We start from the raw sequence: 26,170 nt of genomic DNA, 5'->3' as shown, positions 1-26,170 counted from the left end.
AATGAAGGCCATGTGAGATCCTGCCTCTGCTGGGCGGAGCTACTTTCCTCTGCCGTCAGAAGACAGCTGTTTGAAGGCTGTAGTGCAGCCAGCATCCCACACTGCTTTAATCTGTAATCTGGACGGGATTATGAGGTCTGGAGGGCCCTCATGGTCAGCATCCATCCACCCCTCCACAGATCCACCCATCCACCTTCAACTAAACTGTACTTTCCAGCAATTACAAGGTTAACAGCATTGCGTTTGTGAAACTTGCAGTGTCATTATGCTATTCCTTTGGCCAGGTTGGTCTCGTCGGTAATGCATGTTTTACCGCCATCTAGCGGTGTCATGATTTCGTCTCAGGCGAAATACAAAACACTTTACTGGCAGTGGCTCTCAATCAATCTCGCGAACTAAAATTATGCACAAAAAGAACCTGGAAGATAATACAATGTAAGCAACAATGTACACAGATTAACAACGGGAAGCTTCGTTGCATTCGCCGAAAGAGACCATTTCAATCGATTCAGAACAGCTACACTTATGTGCCGCTTGTTAGATCAGGAAAAAAATCCCTTTGATCCCAGGCATATTATAGTGCAGTCCTTGTATTCATCTCTGAATCCCAAGATGCCCTGTGAGCCGACACAACACAACAGACTCTAAACACAGATTTAGACTTCCTTCCGGGAAAGCAGATCATGAGCTAGTCATGGTGAGAAAGTGTACAGTACAGCAGGCTGCATACTGTACATGTACTTTATCCGATCTATCCAATCTCACACCAATACCAGCCTCTTATGTTATATACAACATGATACATACATGTATAAAACCCCTGACATCCACCTACATGATATGCAATCATTACTGGGTTTGTCATGGTGTCAGGTCCTGGAGGGTGAGGGTGTAAACATCAAAAACTGCATCAACACAAACCTGATCTCTCTCCTCAGCTCCTGTGACTCTGGACCCCAACTCTGCCAACCCAACCTTCATCCTGTATGAGGATCTGACCAGTGTGAGATGCAGTCAGACAAGACAGCAGCTTCCTGACAACCCAGAGAGGGTTGATAGATATGGATTGGTCCTGGGCTCTGAGGGCTTTAACTCAGGGACACACAGCTGGGATGTTGAGGTTGGAGACAGTACATGCTGGTTCCAGTACAAATATCAATACAATACAATTTCATGTAATTTCACCAAGGTGTGTTCATGGTTTAGTGTCAAACTCGAATTTTTTTTAGCTTTCAAAACTTTTAGCTTTCAAAACCTTTTACGACATTTCAAAAAGTTTTTTTCTGGTTCTAATTATTTAACAAACTTTTTTGAACGGTTTTGAATCCTGGCATGATGTTCATCCCATACCATTCCCCCCATACTGATTCCACCCCACTCGCTGACAGGCCTGGGGAAATATCCCCATGGAGGGTCTATGAAACATCTACCATATTAAGCTGCTGACACTCACAATGTTTGACCTTGTGTTGATTATTATTCATTTTTGTGAAAAAAATTCTCTCTGGCTAGTGGGTGTTTGTTATTTGTATTGTGCTACATTTCTACTCAATTTGTATTGCTTTTGTAGTTCTGTACTTGTCACAATCATGTAAATTGTTGGACATGAATAAAAAAAAATAAAAAAAAATAAAACGGAACAAAATCAAGGAACAAGTCGGGTGCCAAAGCTAAAACATAAATATAAAACATTGAACTTCTGACCACAATATGCGAAGTGTCGACCCCACGATGGAGGCAGGTCCAACCCAGAGAGGTTTGATCACTGTAGACGTGTCCTGGGCTCTGAGGGCTTTAACTCAGGGCCACACAGCTGGGATGTTGAGGTTGGAGACAGTACATACTGGTACCTGGGTGTGTTAGCAGAGTCCGTCCTGAGGAAGGGGGTTGTGGAGGATGGACGCTGGGGAATCTTCTTGTACAGAGGTGCATACAGAGCAGGAGACACTGTTCCCACAGTGAGACAGAACCCCCAGAGGATCAGAGTGCAGCTGGACTGGGACAGAGGAAAGCTGTCATATTCTGACCCTGATACACACTTTCTTACAATCTTACAAATCAAAAGCTTACTTTATTTTACTTACTTAAGTCTGAAAACTTTAACATTTAACATCAAGTTTGTAGAGCTAGTAGCTAACAGTGGCAGTCCACAGACCACACACATACAGCCCAGAACAGGAGTCACTGCTCAACACGGTGAGAACTAGTTAGATTTACCGTGTTCACTCAACAAGGTGAGAACTAGTTATATAGTGTGAACGATTCATATGTGAATGTGGAAGTGTGTTTCATGTGTTTGTGAACGGACAGTCTGAGTTATTTCCTAAACGGCCCCTCATGTAGTCTGTCACTATCATGTCTCTTAGGCCTATTGTAGAAATTAGATAATTAAACCAAGCCACTGATAATGTAGCCTTTCACTGAATAGTTAGTAAAAGGGCTTAACATAGCAAAATATGAATGACTGACAGTAGGCCTAAATCTATCTATTCAATTTTTTGTGCAATCGTAAGTTTCACCTTCTGAAAACAAGATTCGCTTTCTAGGTATCAAACCAAGGAATCGATACCGTTGCACCCAAGCAACACGTTAGCTCGACTGAGGAATGCAGAGACGAAGGCCTAGCGGTGGTTTCCCACCTCGCGAATCTCCGAGGTCTGTATAGCCTAAATGACGCTGATTCTGCACAATGTTTCTCGTGACCCATCCACACATCCTTTGTTGTCACATTCTGAGAAAGCTGCGTTAGATTCACGAGACCACATCCACCTCCAGCGCAAGGCCAGATCTAGGCTATAAGATGCAGCAACAGGGTCTAAACGTGTCACTTAACTCTGCAACACATACAGCCCAGATCTCTCTTCACACTCCTTCATGGTAAGATGAAATCAAAGTCTCATCGAAATAGGTTGCGATTTAAAAAAAATCTTGTTTAAATTAAGGTTTATCAATTTGTATGTTATGAATTTTTTTTATCTCGATCTCAACGACCTATGCTAAACCAAATATACGTTTTTTTTTTTTTTTTTTTTTACTGTTCATGGGAATGTTTTGCAAGCAACACATATAAACTATCTACTCGTGGATTATTTTTGCACTCTTTCATTGAGAATTTGAAATTATCAACAGATTACGTGATCATAATTAAAAGATGAAAACACATGAGAATCAATATAAATCATTAGAAATCAAGAGAACCAATATAATCATCAATTGAGTCAAGAGTAAAATTCCACTTGGAATTAGTAATATAAATAGTATGTTATTTTATTTTATTTTTTATCTTTGTTATCTTTGCTATTCATGTAATTATTTGACACTCCATTTCTACCCTACCTCCTGTTGCATAACCTCCAGATCCGAATGATGTTGAGGCTGGTTACCATGGTAACCTCAGCCCTCCTGGTGTCCACCACCTCTCACGCCCCCTTCTCCTCTCACCCCCCCTCCTCCTCTCCCTCCCCCTCCTCCTCTCACCCCCTCTCCTCTCACCCCCCCTCCTCCTCTCCCTCGTCTTCATCCAACTCCTCTTCCTCCTCCCCCTCTTTGAGCTGCCCCTGGCCCTGTAAGTGTTTGTCCAACACAACGGTCGCATGCGAGGACCAGAAGCTGGAGACCATCCCTGACCTCCCCCAGGGCGTACAGCAGCTCTACATCTCTCACAACCTCATCCAAGCTCTCCCTTCCTCCGGCCTGGCCGACCTACAGGTCCTCGACCTCACCAAGAACCGCCTCCACACCTTCCTGTCTCCCACTTACACCTGGCCCAACATGAGCCGCCTGGAAAAGCTGTACCTCACAGGGAACCTTCTGGGTTCGCTGGCCCCTGGGCAGCTACAGGGCCTCTCTGCCCTGATCCTGCTGGACCTGAGCGAGAACAACATGGACGCCCTCCCCCCCGGTGCCCTCCGAGGGTTGGGCCTCTTGAAGATGTTGTTCCTCAGCATCAACCAGATCTCCAGGCTTCAGCGAGGGGCTCTGCACGAGGCCTCCGCCCTCAGGGAGCTCCACCTGAGCAGCAACGCCCTAACCGACCTGGAGGCCGGAGCGTTCCAGAACAGTGGATCCCTGGACATGCTGGTTGTGTCTCGTAACCGTCTGACGGAGGTCCGGGCGGGCGGCCTCGCCGGGGCTGCCAACCTCACGCACCTGGACCTGAGCGGGAACGCGCTGGAGGCCGTTCCTGTCGACGCGTTGAGGGACGTGCCGCTGCTCTGCTACCTCTACCTCCAGAAGAACAGCATCGCTTCTCTTCCGGAAGGTTCCTTCTCCCGGCTACAACAGCTGAGGAGTCTGGACCTCAGCAGCAACCGGCTCCAGAACGTATCTGAGGGCTCTTTAAGCGGTAGGACACTCATTCATCGTAATATTTGCATTTACGTACCTGTAGTTCTTCAGGGCACTTTGGTTTCTGTTTCTTGTGAACTGTACAAAACTGTTGAGGAACAAAGAGTATGTAGTTAGTAGACATTTTTTGCGTGATGCTTTGAATTTGAAAATGCATTTTAAAATCGACTGCAGAATCAGTCACTCTCTATCTTTCTATCAACGTGTCCAGGTCTGACGCAGCTCAGCTCTCTGGACCTGAGTTTCAACCTCCTCCAGTCACTCCCCTCCGGCCTGTTTGAGAACCTGACTAGTCTAGAGACATTAGACCTTTATCACAACGCCCTGACATCACTTCCTGTCGGACTGTTCCAGAACCTAACAGCATTGATCGAGCTGCAACTAGACAGCAACAATCTCTCCATCGTAGCTTTGGGGGTTTTCGAGGGTCTGTCTAACCTCAGGGAGCTCCAGCTAGCTAACAACCACCTCACCGACCTCGACCACGCGTCCTTCTCCACCCTCAGGTCGCTACGGAAACTCTACCTCGACCACAACGCCCTACACAGGCTTCCCAGAGGCCTCTTCCACAGGAACAAGAAACTGAGAGAGCTGCAGCTGGACAACAACAAGCTCAGGTCCCTCCCCCCGCCTCTCCTCCGCCACCTGTCCAGCCTCACCATCTTGAAACTCTCCCACAACCTCCTCTCCTCCCTCCACTCGGATCAGTTCTCGGGTCTCACCCGTCTGAAGGAACTTTTTCTCAACGACAACCAGTTGGAAGTGGTTCCCAAAGGACTGTTCGTCAGCCTCAACAGCCTGAAGCTCCTTGACCTGGACAACAACCGTCTCTCGGCTCTGAGCCCAGAGGTCTTCGAGGACCTGTCCGCCCTGAAGGAGCTTCATCTCAGCTTCAACCATCTACACGAGCTCCCCCCTCACGCCTTCCGCTCCCTGGGTCGCCTCCGCATGCTCCTGCTCCAGAACAACCGTCTCTGGGACCTGGACGCTCTGGTTCTCGAGCCACTGGAGTCCCTGACGGAGCTGGATCTGGACAACAACCAGCTAGAGCGTCTCCCCCGCCAGGTGTTCCGGGGGCTCTCCCACCTGCAGGACGTCCACCTCCGCTCCAACCGCCTGGAGACGCTGGAGGTGGGAACCCTGGCGCACCTGGGGAACGTGACCATCATCCACCTGGAGGGGAACCCGTGGAACCCGTGCTCCTTCCCTCCTGGGCTGCTGGAGGAACTCTCTCCCCACCTGCGAGGACTCAGACCCTGTTCTGCTCTCAGCTCCGTCTGCTGTCTGACACCGGCACTTCCTCTGAAGATCCTGCTGGTTGCCGTGTTAACAATCCGCAGCTTAGGGTGACATACATTTGTGGTTTTGCATGTTCACATGTTTTTTTTTCTCGCTCCTTTTACGTGACACTTTCAGACCTTGTCTTTGTTTGCACAGTGGCACCTGCCTTTGTGCAGTTCTTGGTGTATAACTGTAAATGCATCGCTAAGCTGAGATCTGTTTCGATTAAAATCATGCATGTCTTATAATATTTCTATGTTTGATTATGCTCAAAGGATTCATTTGGTTGTAAATAGCAGCTCATTGAAAAGTTGATATGCGATTAATAAAAATATACTATGCTACTGTAACATTTAACTGGTACAAAGACTGTGGTTGAACTATTTAACATCTTAAACTATTTAATATCTATCAACTAAAGACGACGCGAATGATGATAATCCTAGTCCGTAATAATAACCAGAACGTAATACTTTTTAAACCACTAGAGGTCCTTGTTTATTCATTGCTGACACACCCAAACCGCAATTTGGAAACGACTTTCAACAGGGTCAAAGGTCACGATCAACTCTAAACAGAGATTTGGGACGGAAACTCAGGAACGCAGGGGTCAGGCAGTTTGGGGTTCGGCCAGGGTAACCCCAACTCTGGTCAGGGTTGTTCCCTGACCTCCCGCACTGCATTGTGGGATGCTGCGGTTAACTGGGAGACCAGGAAGTGGTCTTGTCACAGTGTGAAATGTCTCTTAATCTCTTAATCCAACCTTGACGGCTGTCCTGTCCTGTTTCCCCCTGTGTATGCATCATGAGGTTTGGAAAATAAAAAGGATTTGGATTCTCAGGGTTTGTTGGAGATTAGATTGTAAACACTGCATGACAATCTGGCTTGACAACTGAACTCCTTGAACAGGAACAGTCTAGCACACACCTGATAAGGAAGGCATCACTGATAACAAATCACTCAATGAAATTCGATATAAACGAACGTAAACCTATGAGGTTGCCACGCGAACACAAGACTACTTGACCTCACACACCCTCTGTTATCTCTCTGTATTTCCAAACACAAAGTGAATAATTATTTCCTGGTCACATGTTACAGTGCACTTCCTGTTGTACCGGCGCATGGGACATGAAGGGAAATAAATGTCTGAGCCCCCCCCCCTCCCTCCCCCCCTCAGATATCGCTGCCTATCGCCCCAAGTTCCTCCTCACCCCAACCAGGTTTATTCATATTCTGTTTCCCAGGCTGTTGTGCTGTAACCAGGAGGTTGGCTTCGGACAGGTAGCATGTATGGGGCACAGGAAGGGATGTCACAGGAAGTGATGTCGCTGATCGATTTCCCAATGGGTGAGGTCGCAGAGGGGCAGTGCAGCGATCGGTTCAGCACCAGAAGCATTCTGACTGTAGGAAAAGAAAAATCACCGGAACTTGTTGGTTAACCATGTGAGAGGCTGTTTGTTATACAGTAGACACCTGTCACCTACCTGATCTTTCTAATGATGCACACGCTATGGTCCCATCCTACAGGAACCAATCAGCATGCAGGCTCCAAATTTCATTATAAAAAAGAGACACAAACCACTTTTGGTTTCACTGGTTTTATCGTCAATAGCAACCTTTCACAAGCACGCAGTACACAGACAACACTGGTTAGATTTGTAACCTTCAATCAATAAGTTAGGCTCTGCTCACCGTAACAGTATATATCTACCAGCACCAATGTCCTTCTACTCTACAAAAGGCAACATGTTGAAAATCTTTGATTTCAAGGACAGTGTTTTTTTTTTTACCCTTCAAAAATAATTTGGGATGTAGATCCTCACAGTAGCTGCTGTAGGTGTGTGCCTCAGCTTCTGCCAGTTAGTAGACCCGCTCCCGCCGCAACAAAAAACAAACCCCTCAAAAGATCAAGACACCAAATGGTCCTCATCCTCCCTACAAACATGACATCTACAGACACAACTCAGATAAACGCCTGCGTCCACTCCAGACAAACAAGCCAAACTTAACGTCTTCCCGCCCCCCCACCCCCCCCCCCCACCCGCTTCAGTTATCTTTTCAGACATAAAGACACTTGTGATCCTTCAGGTTCCTCAGGTAGGAGAAACTCTTGCCGCACTTGTCGCACATGAACAGCTTCTCCCCGGTGTGGATCTGGAGGTGAGCCTTCAGGCTGTTCCCCTGGTTGAAGCTCCGGCCACACTGTTCGCAGCTGAAGGGCTTCTCTCCCGTGTGGATGCGCTGGTGGCGGTTCAGGTTCCCCGTGTTGCTGAAACGCTTCCCGCACGTGTCGCAGCTGAAGGGTTTCTCCCCGGTGTGGACAGCCTGGTGCGTCTTCAGGCTGCTCTGCTGCGTGAACATGCGGCCGCAGGTCTCACAGGTGAAGGGCCGCTCGCCTGTGTGAGTCTTCAGGTGAGTCTTCAGGTAGCTGGAGGACTTGAAGGCCTTCTCGCAGAGGCTGCAGGTGTGAGGCTTCTCCACGGTGTGCTGCTCCTGGTGGGAGCGCAGGTGGGACAGCGAGGCCAGCGGCCCGCCGCACACCGAGCACGTGCAGGGCATCTCCGCCGCGTGAGACTGGAGGTGAGTCCGGAGGGAGTTGACGCAGGCGAGGCCGGCGCCGCACGCCACGCAGGTGAAAGGCTTCTCGCCCGAGTGCGAGCGCTGATGCATCTTCAGGGCGCTGCGCTGGATGAAGCTCTTCCCGCAGGTCTGGCAGCCGAAGGGTCGTTCCCCCGTGTGGATGCGCTGATGGGCTTTCAGCGTGTCCGCCTGGTTGAAGCTCTTCCCGCACGTGGCGCAGCCGAAAGGCTTCTCGCCGGTGTGGATGCGCTGGTGCCGGTGCAGGTTGCCGGGGATGCTGAAACGCTTGCCGCAGATCTCGCAGTCGTAAGCGCGCTCGCCCGTGTGCACGATCTGGTGCATCTTCAGGCCGTGGGCGCGGTTGAAGCTCTTGCCGCACTGGTCGCAGCGGAAGGGCCGCAGCCCAGCGTGGAGCCTCTGATGGTTCCTCAGGAGCTGCTTGAGGGTGAAGCCCTTCCCACACACGTCACAGGTGTGCGGGCGTTCGCCCGTGTGCAGCAGCAGGTGAGAGTCCAGGCTGCGCTTGAAGGAGAAGCCCCTCCCACACTGCGGACACAGGAAGGGCTTCTCCGAGGCGGCGTGGAGCGCCTGGTGGGCCTTGAGTTGCAGGAGCTTGCTGAAGGGCTTCCTGCAGTGTTTGCAGCTCAGCTGGGGCTGGTTCTCCTTCTTGGGGCGGCCTCGCCGGGCGACGCCGGCCCGTGGTCGGGAGAACCTCCTGGGCCTGGCTGAGGCCTCCAGGTCCCCTGGCTCCCCCACCTGGTAGTCTGGGTCACTGTCGTCCTGGTCCCGGGGTTCGGGGAACAGGCTGTCGTCGGGGGTGGCGTGGTCGAGGTAGGCCTCCAGGCCTTCCTCTGTGATGATGACCCGCTGGATCTTGTCCTCACCAGAGGAGCGCTGGGAGGGAGAGATGGAGAGGGATGGAGAGAGAGGAAGGGAGGGCATTACAGCTGTACTGTGCAGATGATCTGTAAAGACCATGGTTTATCTTCTATCATAGATGGATGATACTGCTCTCTGGAGTGTAACTTCTCATACAGCAGTCTAACAGGAATCTTATATTTACTATAACAGGTACCTCATATTTAACAGGTACCTCATATTTAACAGGTACCTCATATTTAACAGGAAGCTCATATTTAACAGGAAGCTCATATTTAACAGGAAGCTCATATTTAACAGGAAGCTCATATTTAACAGGAAGCTCATATTTAACAGGTACCTCATATTTAACAGGTACCTCATATTTAACAGGTACCTCATACGCTCGTCCTTTCCACAGGTGGATGATGGGGGATCGTTTCACTTCCGAATCATCTGCGATACGGACTAAAAGAAAAAAAAGACCACAGCAATCGATATCCAGACCAAAATCTATGGGTTATTAACTTCTCCAATCACTCAACACAAACACGAACCTAACTTGATATGAGTTAGTGGCTAAAGGAAAGATACCCACATCTTGACAGTGGTCTGCAACCCTGCTCCTGGAGAGCTACCGTTCTGCAGGGGTTTCGCTCCAAGACTAATCTAGCACACCTGCTTCTAATAACTGAATAACTAATAACTAACTTGTTACAACTTGGGGTTGGAGCAAAGACCTCCTGGAAAGCAGCCCCCTGGACCGGGGTGGTCGACCCCCAAAACCAACAGCCCTCACCTGTTTGTGTCCTGTGACTGATCTTGGCTTCGTCGCCACGGTGACCGTTCTCCGAAGTGCCCTCCCTCCCGCCGCTGCCTTCCAGAAGGGTCCGTAGCTCCGTCTCCATGGCGTCCAGCCGAGCCCTCAGATCCTCCTTCTCCATCTCACTCTGGGAGGCTTCCAGGCGCAGCACGGCCGAGCACTCCTCGAAGAGCTGGCAGATCTTCTCCATCACCTCCTGGGCCAGCTGCTCCATGAAGGAGACGAGCTGGGTGACCTGGAGGAGGAGGAGCAGGAAGGAGACAAGGAGGTAGTGTATGGGTTGACAGACATATCTTAGTGACTAGTACATATTATTGAATAAAATGCGTCATGCACTATTCACTTTATTTAGCTGATGAATATAAAACGGTGCCGGGGTATACTTTATGAACTTTTGGTAGCTTTAACCAATCGCTAGCGTAGTTTGAATGTGCCCTAGACACACAACAGATAGATACTCCAAAATGGCGCCCCATTAATTTATTGCCATTTATGTCCTGGATTCAGAACACACATCTACAATTGTTCAATTAAATGAACAGAAAAACTAGCACATGCACAGAAGAATGTATCAAATGACAAACATTTGATTCAAAAACCGGAAGCTAGCGTTGAATTACTCCTTCGCTAGTTGTTCTATTTCTATGTTGTTGATATCAGCTGGTCGTCTAGACAGGTTGGGGAGGGATCAAATAATGTCAATATTTCTCTTTACTGTAACATGCATCGTAACAACGTTATTCCCGCCGTTTATACCTTTTCGTTTGGGCTATTTGTGTTGTCGTCTGCTGTTTCCACTTCAGACCTAGATGCAACACAGCCGTCCACAATTGTGCTCATTTCTGCAATACTGGCTTTGACCATTGACTCCAGAATAGAGCCAATCTGGTCCTGTAAAATTGACATATTTGCCAATGGTTACATCCAGTCTTCCTGGTGGACTCAGGAAAATTAATATCAACACTACTACAACGTAGTATTCGCTATGCCAGCTACTTTGCTAGCTTAGCAACAATGCAATGCTATCGACTGTCGCGAAATGACTCGAAACGTGACCCAACATGCCCTGCTTACTGTTCCGGATCCTGTGTACTTCAAAATAAAAGTTCGCGTGTAAACTCGCTCGTGAAGGGCACACCTGCAACATAGAGACATCGTTCGGTTTTTATGTATTTACATTAACTGTGAACCGAAATACATGTGCTGCATGCCGACTAAAACAAGGTATTAAAGGTGAAAATGTTATGAAATGTTTTATTTTATTGCTGACAACTCGCAACCTGTGTCACAGTTCTGACAACAAAACACTTCAGAGTAAAATCGCGCGCTTAAACCATGACCTAAACATTTTGTATTGGGTAAAGAAAATCGTCTATGGCATCCAAATCTAGTTGAACAGAGTTTTTATTGGCAGCTTGTGTCATCTTTGCACACACTTGTGCTCTTTGAAGTTCCTTGCGTAGGCAAAGCTCTTTCCGCACTTGTCACAGAAGTAAGGCCTCTCCCCGGTGTGCACCTGCATGTGGGCCTTCACGTTGTGAGCCTGGCTGAACTGTTTCCCGCACACGTCACAGCTGAACGGCCTCTCTCCCGTGTGCACCAGCATGTGCCTCTTCAGGTTCCCGCTGATGGTGAACGTCATGCCGCACATGTCGCACGCGTACGGTCGCTCGCCCGTGTGCGTGCGCGCGTGAAGCCTCAGGGTGTTGGCTAGGCTGAAAGCCCTGCCGCACACACCACAGGTGTGGAACCTCTCCCCCGTGTGGGTCTTCTGGTGAGTGACGCAGGTGGCCTTCTGGGAAAAGGTCCTCCCGCACGTGGAGCACTCGAAGGGTTTGGCGCCCGTGTGCACCAGCTGATGCACCTTCAGGTTCCCCACGGAGCTGAAGGTTTTCCCGCAGCTGTCGCAGCCGCGCAGCCGCCCGGGGGCTGCGCGGCTCTTCCCGTCCTCGGCGTGGACCCGCTGGTGTTTCCTCAGCGCGCAGTTGTAGACAAACGTCTTTCCGCAGACGTCGCACATGAACGGCTGCGAGCCGCCGTGCACCTGCATGTGCCCCTTCAGGATGCTGCGCTGGTGGAAGCGCTTCCCGCACACGGTGCACGCGTGCGGCTTGGCGCCCGTGTGGAGGAGGCGGTGCCTCCGCAGGTTGGTGAGGTGGCCGAAGCGGGCTCCGCAGTCGTCGCATTTAAAGGCCCTCAGGCCGGTGTGGACGATCTGGTGGGACTTCAGAGCCCGTTCCGTGACGAAGCCCTTGTGGCACTGGTCGCACGTGAACGGCTTGTCCTCGGCGTGGATCCGTCGGTGGACTGAGAGGTAGCCGGCTTGGGAGAAGCTCTTCCCGCAGGTGGGGCAGGTGTACGGCTTCTCCCCGGAGTGAACCCTCTGGTGCACCGCCAGGCTGTTCCGTGTGGTGAATCCCTGGCCGCAGGTCTGGCAGACGAAGGGCTTGACGTCGGCGTGGACAAACCTGTGAGACCGCAGCGCCCCCTCGCCGCGGAACGATTTCCCGCAGACCTGGCAGGCGAAAGGCCGGCCTTCGGAGTGCCACCGGATGTGCCTGCTCAGGGACGCCTTGTAGACGAAGGTCTTGTGGCAGCGGGGGCAGCTGTGAGGCTTGTCCCCCGTGTGGACCCTCCGGTGGTGCTCCAGCACGCTGCTCAGACTGAAACTCCGCCCACAGACGTCGCACGCAAACGAGCGTCTCGCTCGCAGGTTTATGCGGAAGACCTGTTTCTCCGGGGTCCCTTGTGTCTCTGCGTCCGGGTGCCTCTGCTCGAGGGGGCTCGGAGCGCGTTTGGGGCTCACGGGACCCTGTGAGGGATGGTCACCGGCTGGTTGGTTGTTCTCGGTTAGCGAAGGCGGCGTGGTGGAGATTCGGGAGGGTCGGGTCGTCTCTTGGGATGGGCTTTCTCCAGGCGCACTGACGACATCACAGGGATCTGGAGAAGAAAAACAATGTTTGGGTGAATAAAAACACTTGGGACAACATCCTCACACTCGTTGTCATGGTTACACACACTCGTTGTCGTGGTTACACAAAATCCCTTCACCTTCCTTGCTGGCTGGTTCTGTGTCTTCTGAGTTCGCCTCGATTTTATCTGGCGGATCTACTTTGGTCCCATACTGAAAAACACAATTAAATAAATGAAAAAGAAAGCATGATAAATGGTTGATGTCCTTACAACACGAGCGACGTCCACTCACCTGGTTGAGGTGCGCAGGTGAGGCTGGTATTCCGTTCAGCTCGAGACGTTTCCTCAGGGTCTCGTTTTCCTGTTGTAGGACGGAGGAGCACTCCGAGAACAGCCTGCATAGTTTACGAACCACCTCTTTAGTCAACAGCTGGATAAAGGACGGCAAGTGCGCCTGGTAAGGCGAAGCGAGAAAAAACAGGGAAATCAGTGAGTTTATTACTTGTAGTTCAACCACACTGACCTCTTGAGGTAAATACAGAGTAGACCCGTGTGTTGCCTTGAGTTTAATGACAGCTATTCTGGATGGACACTTTCAATGAACGACTTGTTCTACAGCGTATAGGCAATGTGACCTGCTTAGCAGTCTCTCTCTGACAAAAAGGCGCCGTACCTGTTTCTGGGGGCGATCCTTCACATTAGCGATGTCTTCTCGAATACAAGATATTTCATTGCACGATTCCCCACTCGGCTGATTACCTGTTCGGCTTATTTCAGCTAGTGCACCCTCGACGAAAATAGACAATATTGAAATTGTTTCCGTTCGAAATGTGTCACTGAGAGACATTTTCTGTATATTTAGCATACATTAATATGATCCTTCTTGAACCAAAGATGTATTCCGATATGAGAAGCGCAACATAGACCAAAGTAGGTTATCTCGTTTGAAGCATTTCTATTAGCTTCTACCAGTTATATTCAACTTCCGGTTACTCTGATATTTCAAAATAAAAGCCAGCGAGATTTATGATTCAAGTACAAACTGACAAAACCTTCCACATTTTTGAACAGGGGTTTATTAACTAATGAATAACTTTGTACAAGACAATACAAAGTAATAGTATCGTCAGAATCAGTCCCAAGAACAATGCTTACAGACTTTACATTTTGTAAACAGACTGTTACAGTCAAGGCAAAATTAGCAGTAAGAAACCACACGTGCAAAACCTGCAATCATATAAATATCTACTTTGGCTTTAGTATAAAAACAAATAATAATTAAAGAAAAAAATATTAAAGACAGATCTGTCAGACATACTATTTATTTTTTACTTTCTGAGTTCCAGAGCTGGCTAAAGATTTCTGAATCACATCCTCACAACTGTGTCTTCTGAAATGTCTCACATCAGAAAAGCCTTTTCCACACTTCTCACAGGAATGTGGTCGCACCCCCGTGTGAGTCTGCATGTGGGACTTGAGGTTGTTGGTCTGGCTAAACTTCCTCCCACACACCTCACAGCTGTAACGTTTCTCTCCCGTGTGCACCCTGACGTGTCTCTGCAGGTTCCCGCCGACCCGGAACTCCATCCCGCAGGTCGCACACTTGAAGGGCTTCTCCCCGGTGTGCATGCGTTTGTGTGACTCCACGTCGGACTTCAGCACAAACTTCTTTCCGCAGACATCGCAGGCGAAGGGCTCGGCGCCCGTGTGCCGTTTCAGATGGTACTCGTAGGAGAACTTCAAGAGGAAGCGTTTCTCACACGCCGCACACTCGTAAGGCAGCTCCGCCGCGTGGAAAGTCTGATAATGGCGGCTCAGGACGTATTTGGTGGCGAAGGCTTTCCCACAGAAGCTGCAGGCGTGCTCTCGGGGTCCCGGGCTGTGGTTGTCTTCGTGTCTCCTCAGGTTAGCCAGGGAACTCAAACTCCTCAGGCACACTTTGCAGCTGAAGGTTTTTTTCTGCTCGCTGTGAACCGTACGCTTGTGTCTCAGCAACTGGAAATTGAAGGAGAACTTCTTCCCACACGCGTCACACATGAAGTCTCTGGAATCGCTGTGAACCGACACCAGGTGCTCTCTGAGGGCAGTGGACTGAGTGTAGACCTTCCCGCACTGATCACAGCCGTACGGCTTCTCTCCGGTGTGGATCACCATGTGTCTGGCCAGGTTTCCAGAGTAGGAAAAACAGAGTCCACAGGCCTGGCACTGATGTGGCTTCTCTCCTGTGTGGACCAGCCTGTGCTTGGAAAGGCCCGGCTTGGTTCTGAAAGCCTTGCTGCAGTCCGGGCACTGAAACGGCCGTTCGTCGCTGTGTATCCGTTCGTGGCACTTCAGGTGGAAGGAATTCCGGAAGCTCTTCCCACAGGTGCTGCAGACGTAAGGCCTCTCACCCGTGTGAATGGTCAGGTGATCTTCCAGGTAGTGTTTCTGGGCGAAACCCTTTCCACAGGTGGGACAGGTGAACGGTTTCCCTGACGTGTGCGTGAGCTCGTGGGATTTCAACCGTTGTAGCGTGGCAAGCGTCTTCCCACACACCCTGCAGCCGGGGCGTTCCGCATGCTGCCCGCGCATGTGGTTACCGAGGGAACCGGAAAACTTGAACGTTTTTCCGCACTGCCCACAGACGTACGGCTGCTCCTCCGAGTGAAAGCGGCGTGCGTGTTTCTTTAATTCTGCGTAGTAACGGAACTTCCTGTCGCAGACGTCACATTTCACATGTTTTTCCTCTGCGGCGAAACGAGCGCCTTTCTCTTCTGGGTTTTCGGTGTTCTCTGAGGACGCCGGGACACGTGTGGGGAAGCTGTGCTCTCGGGCAGAACCAGGCGTTGGGTTCTCAGGGAGGGGTTCTGCCTGGTGCCCAGGGCCCAGGACGGCCTCTCTGGAGGGGCTGGCCTCGCTGACAGGGCTGGGCTCTGCAGCGTCCAGGGACTCTGAACAGTCATCCTCCATGGAGGCTGATTCCACCAGAGGTCCACCGTGTACGGCTGCAAGACAAGAGAGGAAGAAGATTATGAAAAAACACAAGACTAAGAGACCGGTCTTCAATCGTTTGACAAGATTGATTTGATAATTTCCAGGCCTACATGTGTTGACACAAAAAAATAAATATATATATATATATATATATATAGAGAGAGAATAACTACTAGGCCTGTGTGATGCATTAGTAGAAAACTGTAGAATTGAAAATTGAAAATAGGATATCATACCATTTCCAGGACTTGAGATATCAAGCTCTGGGTTCAGCTCACTTGCATGGGTCTGTGTCTGCAGATTTAAGGTAAGCGCTGTGCTTGACTTCAAATTCCTTTTCTGCTTCACAAGGTGTTTTGTGGCTGTGTGCAATTCCATCTTCATTTCCCCACGTCCATAGCGTTGAGTCGAACTACTTTGGTTTGTTTGACAAACCTCTCCTGCTGATATGGAGTCTTGCACTGCAAGCAAAAGACAAGCCGACAATAAAGTATTACAATGCTAATAACTCAACGCTATTTAGATAATTATATAGCCTATATATATGGGTAGGCGCTTTAGCTAGCCGTCTGACCTTTATTCCTCGCAACGTTCAACCGCATAGTTTCCTGTTCGCTGTCCATCTGTGCCACCTTGTTTTTCCTAATGCCCAGCTCTTTTTCCATGACGGAGCACCTGGCGTTCAGAATGTTTCCGGAGTGTACGATGAGCTCCAAAAACACACGGCATAATGTGCGGATAGCTTCTTCCACAATCAAATTCATGATAGTGGAAAACTGCCCCTGTAGAGTAATTCAGACAAAAGATGCAACAGCCGGTTTAACTTAAATTGTACGATACCGCGTTATTTACGTAACAAACAACAAAACGTACAACTTGATAATTGCTACAGGTTGCTATATATAATTGCTATAGCTGTACATACTTTAAGGTGCCGTTGTGTTCTCATTCTTACCTGCCAGTTTGGATTGTGTGCGACGACGTTCAATTCCACCACAATCGCTTTAGTTACTACCGCCATAATCGACGTTGCCTGGGACTTGAAAGTATCGAGAAGAAACGTTTTCATTTCTTTTGACATCTTTATAATAGCTGCAAGTTTTACACTGGTGTGTATAGTACTTATTTACAACTGTCATGGGTTAAACTCTGAACTCCTGCTTATTCTGTCAGCTGCAGCAGTTCCGATTTAAACAGCGGAAGTAGTTTTCTCACACTGGAAGCAGTTGGATGTTGACAACATGGAGGGCTGTGTCCGTGACTGCCCCCAGCGGTCGTAAGCAAACATTTCAATGGACAATATATCCTTGTGTCTGGAAATGGGGCTTTCCTCGGCAGTTGTAGACTACAAGTGCAGGCAAAAAGTTTAAAGTATTGTCACAGTGACAAAGTATTTAGGTGATGTAGGCTGCAGAATATCATGAAGAGAGGCAATTTTTTCAGGTGGCTGAGCGGTGAGGGAATCGGGCTAGTAATCCGAAGGTTGCCAGTTCACTTCCTGGTCATGCCAACTGACGTCGTGTCCTTGGGCAAGGCACTTCACCCTACTTGCCTCGGGGGAATGTCCCTGTACTTACTGTAAGTCGCTCTGGATAAGAGCGTCTGCTAAATGACTAAATGTAAATGTACATTTTTTAAATGTATTATTTAGGCCTATTTTAAATGTCAATTGCCATGGTTTGTTTACAATTCAATAACATCAATACACAATGTTCTCTAGATCTGTGTCTTCTTCACTGGCATTCATAGAGACCTGAAACAATCCAATTACGCCTCTGGTTTAATCTATTCTAATTAGATGATTGCACACTCCATGATTCAGAGACCACAAATGTGACACAGGGTTTGTAAATCTGGTTAATTTTATGTCCTAAAACTCTGTTCATCAAACACAATTTTGAATACAAGATTCGCTCTAACAATCAAAAGTGCAGTATTCATCTAAATTCAATCGAATCAAACCATTAGAGAATTTCAATTAATCACAAATGATAAATACCCCAAATAATGAGAGAATATCACAATAAATGATCAATAATCCTTTGAGGGTTCAGCAACAATAAAGTAAAGACGACACTCATTTGAAATGATGAATCCTGTGTATATTATACATTCATAACAGTTGGTCTGAGAGTTCACTCTCCACTACAATAAATATGTTTATTGGTTGATAGATAAATAGATGGTTATGATTTCACCCACTTATACCGATCCAAACCACCATCTGGGGTTTTTAGTTGCTCATGCCTCACACAATGTAAATAAAAACTATTATGTTTTCTCACATGAATATCTTAAATATAATTAAGGACGAATCAACGTAGAGATGACAGAAAATCAAAACTGAATTAAAGTACCATCGATTGAGCTTTTTTTTTATCATGTGCAACTACAACAATTTAGAATACAGTTTCACTCATTGTGTATAACATTGTCCGCACATGTGATTAGACAATAGACATGGTCATGTGATTAGACAACAGACATGGTCATGTGATCGGTAATCGGTTCCAAGCAGGTAAGGTCTGTGGATGTGTTGTCACTCCTTGGGAAGGGGTTCGAAGATCAGGCCAAGCCAGTCTGGGTTTCCTGTTTCTTTCATCAGAAGTCAGTGACGGCCCAACATCATGATGTAGGAGACAGGTCTCCCAGCCCTGGGACAGCCCAACATCATGATGTAGGAGACAGGTCTCCCAGCCCTGGGACAGCCCAACATCATGATGTAGGAGACAGGTCTAGCCTCTCACAGCCCTGGGTTTGTTCTTACTGCACACTGTGTCCGCCGGTCTCTTCAGCGCCTGCTCTTCCTGTGCACGCAGCCAGAGGGTATCAGTCACAATGGAAACTCGTCTGTCATAACATTCTTATTAGAAAGCTGGCTCGGGGAGGTGACGGGTGAAAGGTGAAAGGTCAAAGCGGCATTTTTTCCATGTGTCGTTCCACTTCCTGATCCTGACGGGCTGTCGGCTTCCGGTGATTCGGACGCGGGCCGTGCTCTGTTGTGATTGGCTGCTCGGCTGTTCCCAGTGAATCATCAAAAACGCTCCCTCGGGAGTCAAAACCAAGCCCTTCTCCTCTCCATGTCTAGCCACAGCTCCTCCCGCTCCCGCCCAACTCGAACACACCCGCCCCAGCCTCTCCCGGAACCGGATTGGCGCTCGTCCTGTCAATGAGCTTCTAGTAGCTATCACGCTAGTCCTGGGCTGAAACGACAACGCAAAGAGCCAAAGAACAGCGCCGGCCGGGAGAGGAGGAGGAAGAGTTGGAGGTGAATGCTCCGGGTTAGAGAACGTCATCCGGCGCCTCGGTGACGGGGGCGTGTCTCTTGCGGCGTGGGCGGAGACTGGAGAAGCAGGAGGAGGCGGAGAGCGCCAAGCGGCTGAGGCCCAGGTTGAGGCAGTGCACCTCGGAGGTGACGGGGACCTCGGAGAACAGGGCGCGGTCGCGGGACAGTCGCAACAGCGTCTCGCTGTTCTCGATGTCCTTGACGATGTTCAGGATCTCCTGACGCTCCACCTGCCGGGTCATGCCCCGGATGTTCAGCACGGCCGAGATGTGCTTCTTCCTGCGGAGACAGGAAGCGGAAACGGAGAGTTGGTGTTTTCTTCTTCTACATTTTGATTAAGTCGGATGGCTGCATTTCCCTCGAGATCAATAAAGTATCATCTGCCTGCCTGCCTGTCTGTGTACATTGATGTAAACAAACAGGATTCCTTCTTATGTTTCAACTCCACTGCTAGTCACACAAAGGAACTGAAAACAAATTCAACAAAGGATTCTTTATTTAGCTTTTCGCTAGAGTTATGAATCAGCGTCCGCCCACATATTCACGTGCACAAACTTTCCAGAACTCTGTGTGCCCGCCTATTACCGTATATGACCCCCACGCATTAGACTACTGTACATGACAGGAACCGTCGTAGTAGTGTTCCTGATTGGGACCAGGTTCCCCATAGCCCTGGCCTCTAAAGCCTGAGTGTGTTCTCTCCTGTGGAAAGAACCGTACAGGTCAGCGCCCAGCCTTCCCCAGGTCTGGACTATAAACAGCTAACAATACACACCGTGGAGATGAGAGTACATGTGGAGGTTTCCAGGACAGCACTGTGGGACTCCAGTGTTCTAAAAGCTGTTCTAATTTTGGAGTTAACAGAGTGTTCCTAAGAACACTCTGTTAGAGATCGAGTTCTCCCCCCCCCCCCCCCCCCCCAGACCTCTTTCTGCTTTCCCCCAGGCCAGCCTGTTTACCTGGGGGGGTCATCAGGAGCCCTGGCCCCCTAGCCCCCCGGGCCCCTGGCACATTAACCCCACTGCCAGCATGTCACGCCTGAACAGGAAGTGTTGTGCTTCTTCTTCTGCGGAGCTGGAGACCGTCTGTGCTTAACCCCTGACCCCTGCATCTTCATCATCCTTTCCCAGGAGCCACACACACACACACTCACACACACACACACACACATACACTCACAGGCACACGGTGCCTTTGATGTGTGCCTGGCAGTGACGGACAAAACTTCCCATCAAAACAAGGAAATGGGTCTTTACTACTTTCCCCAGTCCTCCATCCTTCATCTTTGTTTTTCCACGCAGGTTTGGGTCAGTTAAGGGATCCTATTTAGGGGTTGTTCCAAAGGAACCCCGTTTCACATGTGTAAATGTTTATGAGTGTGTTTGTGTGTGTGTGTGTGTGTGTATGAGTGTGTGTGTGTATGTATATGTATGAGTGTGTGTGTGTGTGTGTATGTGTGTGTGTGTATGAGAGTGTGTGTATGAGAGTGTGTGTATGAGAGTGTGTGTGTGTGTATGAGAGTGCGAATGTGTGTGTGTGTGTGTGCATGCGTGTGTTTTCCTCACCGTATGTCGGGGAACTCCCTGACCAGCACGGCGACCTCCATCTGGATGGAGGGTGTGTCCTCCAGGACCACGATCTCAGCCAGGTGGGGGACGGCACTGTCCAGCCAGGAGGAAGGCGACTCCTGGGGGAGGAGGGGGAGAAGGGTGAGAGCTGGAGAGGGTGAGAGAGGACTGTCCTGCAGAAACAGTCGGTTTCTAGTACGGGTGAGGTGAGGGGAGAAGGGTGAGGGGAGAGATAGGGAAGAGAGGTTGAGGTGAGATGAAGCAGAGAGGGGTGCAGGGAGGGGGAGGAAGAGAGAGACTGGGGGGGGGGAGAGGAAGAGAGAGACTGGAGGGGGTGGAGAGAGAGACTGGAGGGGGGGGTTGCTGTGCTAGTCCACACATGCAGAAGACATTCTAGAATGTCCCACCAGGTCGTTGAAGAGAGTCTTGATCTGCTTGGCCTCCTCCCTCAGACGGCCAGCCAGTCTCTTCCTCATCTTGAGGGAGGTGCAGATGATCCTGCCTCTCATGATGGAGCGGAGGTACTCCATCAGCACCCGCCTGTGCACCTCCCCCACCAGCAGCTGCAGGAGGGAGGGGAGGGAGTCATAAACAAACGCCTACCAACCGATAAATCCATCAATCAGTCTATAAACGTGGAGAATTTGAGGAAGGACAGACGCATCACGAGTCGTCACGGAAACACTTTAAAGTGCGTCATGTGGCACTGGAATGTCTAAGATAGCAGAGAGGAAGTTGAAAGACCGGGAAGGAAAGTCTGGAAGGATGATGGGGCGAGTATATTTGGACACTGGAGGGCTGGGGGCCGGGGCTGGGAGGCTGGGGGCCGGGAGGCTGGAGGGCTGGGGGCCGGGTCTGGGGCCGGGGCCGGGGAGGCTGAGTCACTTTGTTGAGTCACTTTGTTACCTGGTAAGGAGCCCCATCCATCCTGCGGAACTTCTTGAAGTGTTCCTTGATTTCCGCCTCGATCTGCTCGAACGCTTCAGTGTTGGTCAGCCACCTCCGCTTCACCAGTTTGTCAAAGAAGGGCTGCACACGGGGGGAAAAGAGAGGGAGAGGAAGAGAGTCAGGGGAGAGGAGGACAAGAAAGAGAGGGAGAGGAGGAGAGTCAGGGGAGAGGAGGACAAGAAAGAGAGGGAGAGGAGGAGAGTCAGGGGAGAGGAGGACAAGAAAGAGAGGGAGAGGAAGAGAGTCAGGGGAGAGGAGGACAAGAAAGAGAGGGAGAGGAGGAGAGTCAGGGGAGAGGAGGACAAGAAAGAGAGGGAGAGGAAGAGAGTCAGGGGAGAGGAGGACAAGAAAGAGAGGGAGAGGAGGAGAGTCAGGGGAGAGGAGGACAAGAAAGAGAGGGAGAGGAGGAGAGTCAGGGGAGAGGAGGACAAGAAAGAGAGGGAGAGGAGGAGAGTCAGGGGAGAGGAGGACAAGAAAGAGAGGGAGAGGAGGAGAGTCAGGGGAGAGGAGGACAAGAAAGAGAGGGAGAGGAGGAGAGTCAGGGGAGAGGAGGACAAGAAAGAGAGGGAGAGGAGGAGAGTCAGGGGAGAGGAGGACAAGAAAGAGAGGGAGAGGAGGAGAGTCAGGGGAAGAGGACAAGAAAGAGAGGGAGGACGTTTTAAGGCTCTTGTTGAACCCTGCTGAGGTAGAAAACTAGGTTGGGGGGGAGATTAGAGGACTAAATTGAGAGGAGAGGAGAAGAAATAGAAGAGGAGAAAAGGGGATGAGAAAAGTCGAGAGGAGAGGAGAGGAGAGAAGAGGAGAGGGGAGGAAAGGAGAGGAGGAGCTGATGGGCAAAGAGGGACTAACATTCTTCCTAACAGGAAGTGTTGCTCATTCGTACCCTGAATTCTAAAGATGTAGACTTCCTACCAGGAGACTACATCAGAATAACCCCAGAACTGTCAGGAAGATGCCCTCACACACACACACACACACACACACGCACACACACACACACACGCACACACACACACACACACACCAGTAGAATCCCACCAGGAATAGCACTGCCTGTCTTTGCTGCGGGGACAGAGCGGATGTTCCCAGATGCCAACAACACCGTGGCCTTCTGCCAACCAGGGTCAGTCACATCAGAAAGTCTATTTTAGACGGTGTGAGTGTCAGTGTGTGTGTATGAGAGACTGGGTGTGTGTATGTGCGTGTGTAGGTGTGTGTGTGTGTGAGAGACCATGTGTGTGTGTGTGTGAGAGACCATGTGTGTGTGTGTGAGAGACCATGTGTGTGTGTGTGTGAGAGACCATGTGTGTGTGTGTGTGAGAGACCATGTGTGTGTGTGAGAGAGACTATGTGTGTGTGTGTGTGTCAGAATGTGTGTGAACCTCTCTGAGAACTAGGACATACCATGAGGCCAGGGCTGATAAGATGTGCTTTATATTCTGGGACACAATGCAGGCAAGCGGACGCTTAAGGGTGTGTGCATGCGTGTGTGTGTTTGTGTGTGTGTGAAGTATCTTTTGGAGTGTTTACATATTGCAGTACTTGAAAAAGCTGTTTATGAATTCACGTGTTTTCTCAAGCCTCAAGGGAAACTGTGGTGTGTGTGTGTGTGTGTGTGTGAGTGTGAAGGCCCTCACCCTGATGTGTTCGTAGAGCCTGTCACCCAGTACCCTGACCCCCTGAGTGATGATCCTGTCCAGGGAGGAGTTGGCTCGCCGGGCAGAGTCCTCGCTAATGGCTGCATCGTACTGCACACAGCGCTGCACAAAGCCCCTGCACACACACACACACCCGCACACACACAAGCGCACGCACACACACACACACACATTGATAAACATTTTTTATTGTACTGTAGTCTACAATAGAAAAGTCTACAAAACAGAACAGGTCTCCCATGTGTGCTGCCCTAGCAGAGCTCCACAGAGGAGGCTGAGTCTCACGTGAAGGCAGGGCAGCAGACTCACGTGAAGGGAGGGCAGCAGTTGACCAGGGCGATGGTCTTGGACACGTAGCCGTCCTGGTTCTGCCCCACCTTGTTCAGCAGGCCCTCGTGGAACATCTCCACCTTCCTCTGGAAACTGAGGAACGAACCACAGGTGAGGATGAGGACAGGTGAGGATGATGACAGGTGAGGATGAGGACAGGTGAGGATGAGGACAGGTGAGGATGATGACAGGTGAGGATGATGACAGGTGAGGATGATAACAGGTGAGGATGATGACAGGTGAGGAAGAGGACAGGTGAGGATGATAACAGGTGAGGATGATGACAGGTGAGGAAGAGGACAGGTGAGGATGATAACAGGTGAGGATGATGACAGGTGAGGAAGAGGACAGGTGAGGATGATAACAGGTGAGGATGATAACAGGTGAGGAAGAGGACAGGTGAGGATGAGGACAGGTGAGGATGATGACAGGTGAGGATGAGGACAGGTGAGGATGATGACAGGTGAGGATGATAACAGGTGAGGATGATAACAGGTGAGGATGAGGACAGGTGAGGATGATAACAGGTGAGGATGATGACAGGTGAGGAAGAGGACAGGTGAGGATGAGGACAGGTGAGGATGATAACAGGTGAGGAAGAGGACAGGTGAGGATGATGACAGGTGAGGATGATAACAGGTGAGGAAGAGGACAGGTGAGGATGAGGACAGGTGAGGATGATGACAGGTGAGGATGAGGACCGGTGAGGATGATGACAGGTGAGGATGATGACAGGTGAGGATGATGACAGGTGAGGATGATAACAGGTGAGGATGATGACAGGTGAGGAAGAGGACAGGTGAGGATGATGACAGGTGAGGATGAGGACAGGTGAGGATGATGACAGGTGAGGATGATAACAGGTGAGGATGATAACAGGTGAGGATGAGGACAGGTGAGGATGATAACAGGTGAGGATGATGACAGGTGAGGAAGAGGACAGGTGAGGATGAGGACAGGTGAGGATGATAACAGGTGAGGATGATGACAGATGAGGATGATGACAGGTGAGGATGAGGACAGGTGAGGAAGAGGACAGGTGAGGATGATAACAGGTGAGGATGATGACAGATGAGGATGATGACAGATGAGGATGATGACAGGTGAGGATGACGACAGATGACGATGAGGACAGGTGAGGATGATGACAGGTGAGGATGATGACAGGTGAGGATGAGGACAGGTGAGGATGACGACAGGTGAGGATGACGACAGGTGAGGATGATGACAGGTGAGGATGATGACAGGTGAGGATGAGGACAGGTGAGGATGATGACAGGTGAGGATGATGACAGCTGAGGATGACGACAGGTGAGGATGACGACAGGTGAGGATGAGTGTGTGTGTTTTGGGTCTCACCTGTACAGGAAGTCAGCCAGTCCGTTGAGACTGCACTGGGCCACTCTGGAACCAAGATCCCTGTTGACCTCCGCTGAACGATCTAAATCCTCCTTTAACCTCTGGACACACACACACAAAAGAATGAGCAATGTTACAATACGACATATAACTGAATGGTTTGTAAGTGTCCGTCCCTGTGTCTCTGTCAGGAATCAACCTGCTGCCCCAATAACAGCCACTAGAGGCCAGTAGAGAGGGAACATCTTCGACTGTGATGGAAGTGAAATCACCAGAGGAAGTGTGTGTATTTACTTTGGCCTCCGCTTCAGGAATGTCTTCACTGCTCCACCACAGCAGTGAACTTATCCTCTAAGTACTCTCACACACACACACACTCACTCATCCACTCTCACACACACACACACACACACACTCACCCACTCTCACACACACACACGCACTCACACACACACACACACACACACACACACACACTCACACACACGTTAGCCAGTCATGCAGAACAACCATCTCCTCTCACACTCCAGCTGCCCAGGTGAGCACAAGCACAAGACTGGTGTGTGTGTTTCAACCTGTGTGTGTATGTATATGCATGAGTGTGTGTGTGAGAGTGTGTGTGTGAGTGTGTGTGTGTGAGTGTGTGTGAGAGTGTGTGAGTGTGTGTGAGTGTGTGTGTGTGTGTGTGTGTGTGAGAGTGTGTGTGAGAGTGTGTGTGTGCGTGAGAGTGTGCGTGAGTGTGTGTGTGAGTGTGTGTGAGTGTGTGTGTGAGAGTGTGCGTGAGTGTGTGTGTGTGTTAGTGTGTGTGAGTGTGTGTGTGTACCTGTATTACGGTGCGGGCCAGGGTAATCTGGTACTCCTCTATGTTCAGAGTCTCAGCCCACCTCTTCTCCTCCTCGTCCAGTACCTGGGACATCTCCGTGGTTACCTTGGCCTGGGGGGGGGGGGGGGGGGGTGCAGGGGACGTCAGGGAGAACATCACTGTCTTTTCTGTCTGTATCTCAATAAGATTGTTGGGTCCTAGACAAGATCATTTTGTAAGATCTTAGTTGCTGGCAGTGATCTGCTCAGAATTCCACAGTAGAAATGAAAACAGAGAAAGTGTGAGAGAGAGAGAGAGAGAGAGAGAGAGAGAGAGAGAGAGAGAGAGAGAGAGAGAGAGAGAGAGAGAGAGAGAGAGAGAGAGAGAGAGAGAGAGAGAGAGAGAGAGAGAGAGAGAGAGAGAGAGAGAGAGAGAGAGAGA

The 26,170-nt window shown here is 49.9% G+C and overlaps 4 protein-coding genes and 1 long non-coding RNA gene across 7 annotated transcripts in view; 1 reads left to right on the top strand and 4 right to left on the bottom strand.

Moving 5' to 3' along the window:
• Positions 1-2,433: 2,433 nt before the first annotated feature.
• On the top strand, positions 2,434-5,969 carry si:dkey-182i3.11 (insulin-like growth factor-binding protein complex acid labile subunit). The gene is made up of 3 exons (XM_062473766.1): positions 2,434-2,877; positions 3,358-4,345; positions 4,559-5,969. Exons 1-3 carry the CDS (start codon positions 2,875-2,877, stop codon positions 5,695-5,697), a joined length of 2,130 nt encoding a protein of 709 aa, XP_062329750.1. The 5' UTR covers positions 2,434-2,874; the 3' UTR covers positions 5,698-5,969.
• Positions 5,970-6,126: 157 nt separating this feature from the next.
• On the bottom strand, positions 6,127-6,906 carry LOC134029589 (uncharacterized). Its single transcript, XR_009931646.1, has 3 exons — positions 6,843-6,906; positions 6,556-6,676; positions 6,127-6,419 (listed from the first exon to the last, which is right to left on the bottom strand). It is a non-coding gene; the product is annotated as an uncharacterized LOC134029589 (long non-coding RNA).
• A 307-nt stretch (positions 6,907-7,213) lies between these two features.
• LOC134029033 (gastrula zinc finger protein XlCGF57.1-like) lies at positions 7,214-13,822 on the bottom strand. Of its 2 annotated transcripts, XM_062472998.1 has the most exons (5): positions 13,479-13,822; positions 13,098-13,259; positions 12,944-13,016; positions 11,460-12,832; positions 7,214-8,757 (listed from the first exon to the last, which is right to left on the bottom strand). In XM_062472998.1, exons 1-5 carry the CDS (start codon positions 13,668-13,670, stop codon positions 7,690-7,692), a joined length of 2,868 nt encoding a protein of 955 aa, XP_062328982.1. In that variant the 5' UTR covers positions 13,671-13,822; the 3' UTR covers positions 7,214-7,689. The 2 variants fall into 2 exon arrangements, with proteins under 2 accessions (XP_062328982.1, XP_062328981.1); XM_062472997.1 differs by lacking the exons at positions 11,460-12,832; positions 12,944-13,016; positions 13,098-13,259; positions 13,479-13,822 and adding exons at positions 9,467-9,537; positions 9,869-10,127; positions 10,649-11,299 and having other exon boundaries at positions 7,214-9,105.
• A 41-nt stretch (positions 13,823-13,863) lies between these two features.
• Positions 13,864-17,194, bottom strand: LOC134029032 (zinc finger protein 345-like). Its single transcript, XM_062472996.1, has 4 exons — positions 16,734-17,194; positions 16,353-16,560; positions 16,015-16,239; positions 13,864-15,789 (listed from the first exon to the last, which is right to left on the bottom strand). Exons 1-4 carry the CDS (start codon positions 16,857-16,859, stop codon positions 14,123-14,125), a joined length of 2,226 nt encoding a protein of 741 aa, XP_062328980.1. The 5' UTR covers positions 16,860-17,194; the 3' UTR covers positions 13,864-14,122.
• An 896-nt stretch (positions 17,195-18,090) lies between these two features.
• The window catches only part of exoc3l2b (exocyst complex component 3-like 2b), a 23,746-nt gene continuing 15,666 nt past the window's right edge, over positions 18,091-26,170 (bottom strand). For both annotated transcript variants that reach the window (XM_062473041.1, XM_062473042.1), the window contains 8 exons: positions 25,751-25,861; positions 24,928-25,028; positions 23,548-23,661; positions 23,218-23,353; positions 21,539-21,661; positions 21,040-21,195; positions 20,630-20,751; positions 18,091-19,343 (listed from right to left, as the gene is read on the bottom strand). In XM_062473041.1, the coding sequence (XP_062329025.1) occupies positions 19,061-19,343; positions 20,630-20,751; positions 21,040-21,195; positions 21,539-21,661; positions 23,218-23,353; positions 23,548-23,661; positions 24,928-25,028; positions 25,751-25,861 (1,146 nt within the window). In that variant the 3' untranslated portion in view covers positions 18,091-19,060. The remainder of the gene's footprint in view (positions 19,344-20,629; positions 20,752-21,039; positions 21,196-21,538; positions 21,662-23,217; positions 23,354-23,547; positions 23,662-24,927; positions 25,029-25,750; positions 25,862-26,170) is intronic.

The sequence above is a fragment of the Osmerus eperlanus genome, chromosome 11 (genome assembly GCF_963692335.1).
Source record: "Osmerus eperlanus chromosome 11, fOsmEpe2.1, whole genome shotgun sequence".
In the NCBI taxonomy this organism is placed as follows: Eukaryota; Metazoa; Chordata; class Actinopteri; order Osmeriformes; family Osmeridae; genus Osmerus; species Osmerus eperlanus.
Note: the sequence above shows the minus strand (reverse complement) of the source record. Positions and strands in the feature narration are given on the sequence as shown.

Bases quoted from the DNA above. Each gene is read 5' to 3' on its own strand.
- si:dkey-182i3.11 (XM_062473766.1), top strand. The intron at 4,346-4,558 runs GTAGGACACTCA...CAACGTGTCCAG, and splicing joins ATCTGAGGGCTCTTTAAGCG to GTCTGACGCAGCTCAGCTCT.
- LOC134029033 (XM_062472998.1), bottom strand. From the start codon at position 13,670: ATGCTAAATATACAGAAAATGTCTCTCAGTGACACATTTCGAACGGAA. The intron at 13,260-13,478 runs GTACGGCGCCTT...TCGCCTTACCAG, and splicing joins AGGATCGCCCCCAGAAACAG to GCGCACTTGCCGTCCTTTAT. The intron at 13,017-13,097 runs GTGAGTGGACGT...TGTGTTTTTCAG, and splicing joins CACCTGCGCACCTCAACCAG to TATGGGACCAAAGTAGATCC.
- LOC134029032 (XM_062472996.1), bottom strand. From the start codon at position 16,859: ATGTCAAAAGAAATGAAAACGTTTCTTCTCGATACTTTCAAGTCCCAG. The intron at 16,561-16,733 runs GTAAGAATGAGA...ATTACTCTACAG, and splicing joins CACACAATCCAAACTGGCAG to GGGCAGTTTTCCACTATCAT. The intron at 15,790-16,014 runs GTATGATATCCT...CTTGTCTTGCAG, and splicing joins TATCTCAAGTCCTGGAAATG to CCGTACACGGTGGACCTCTG.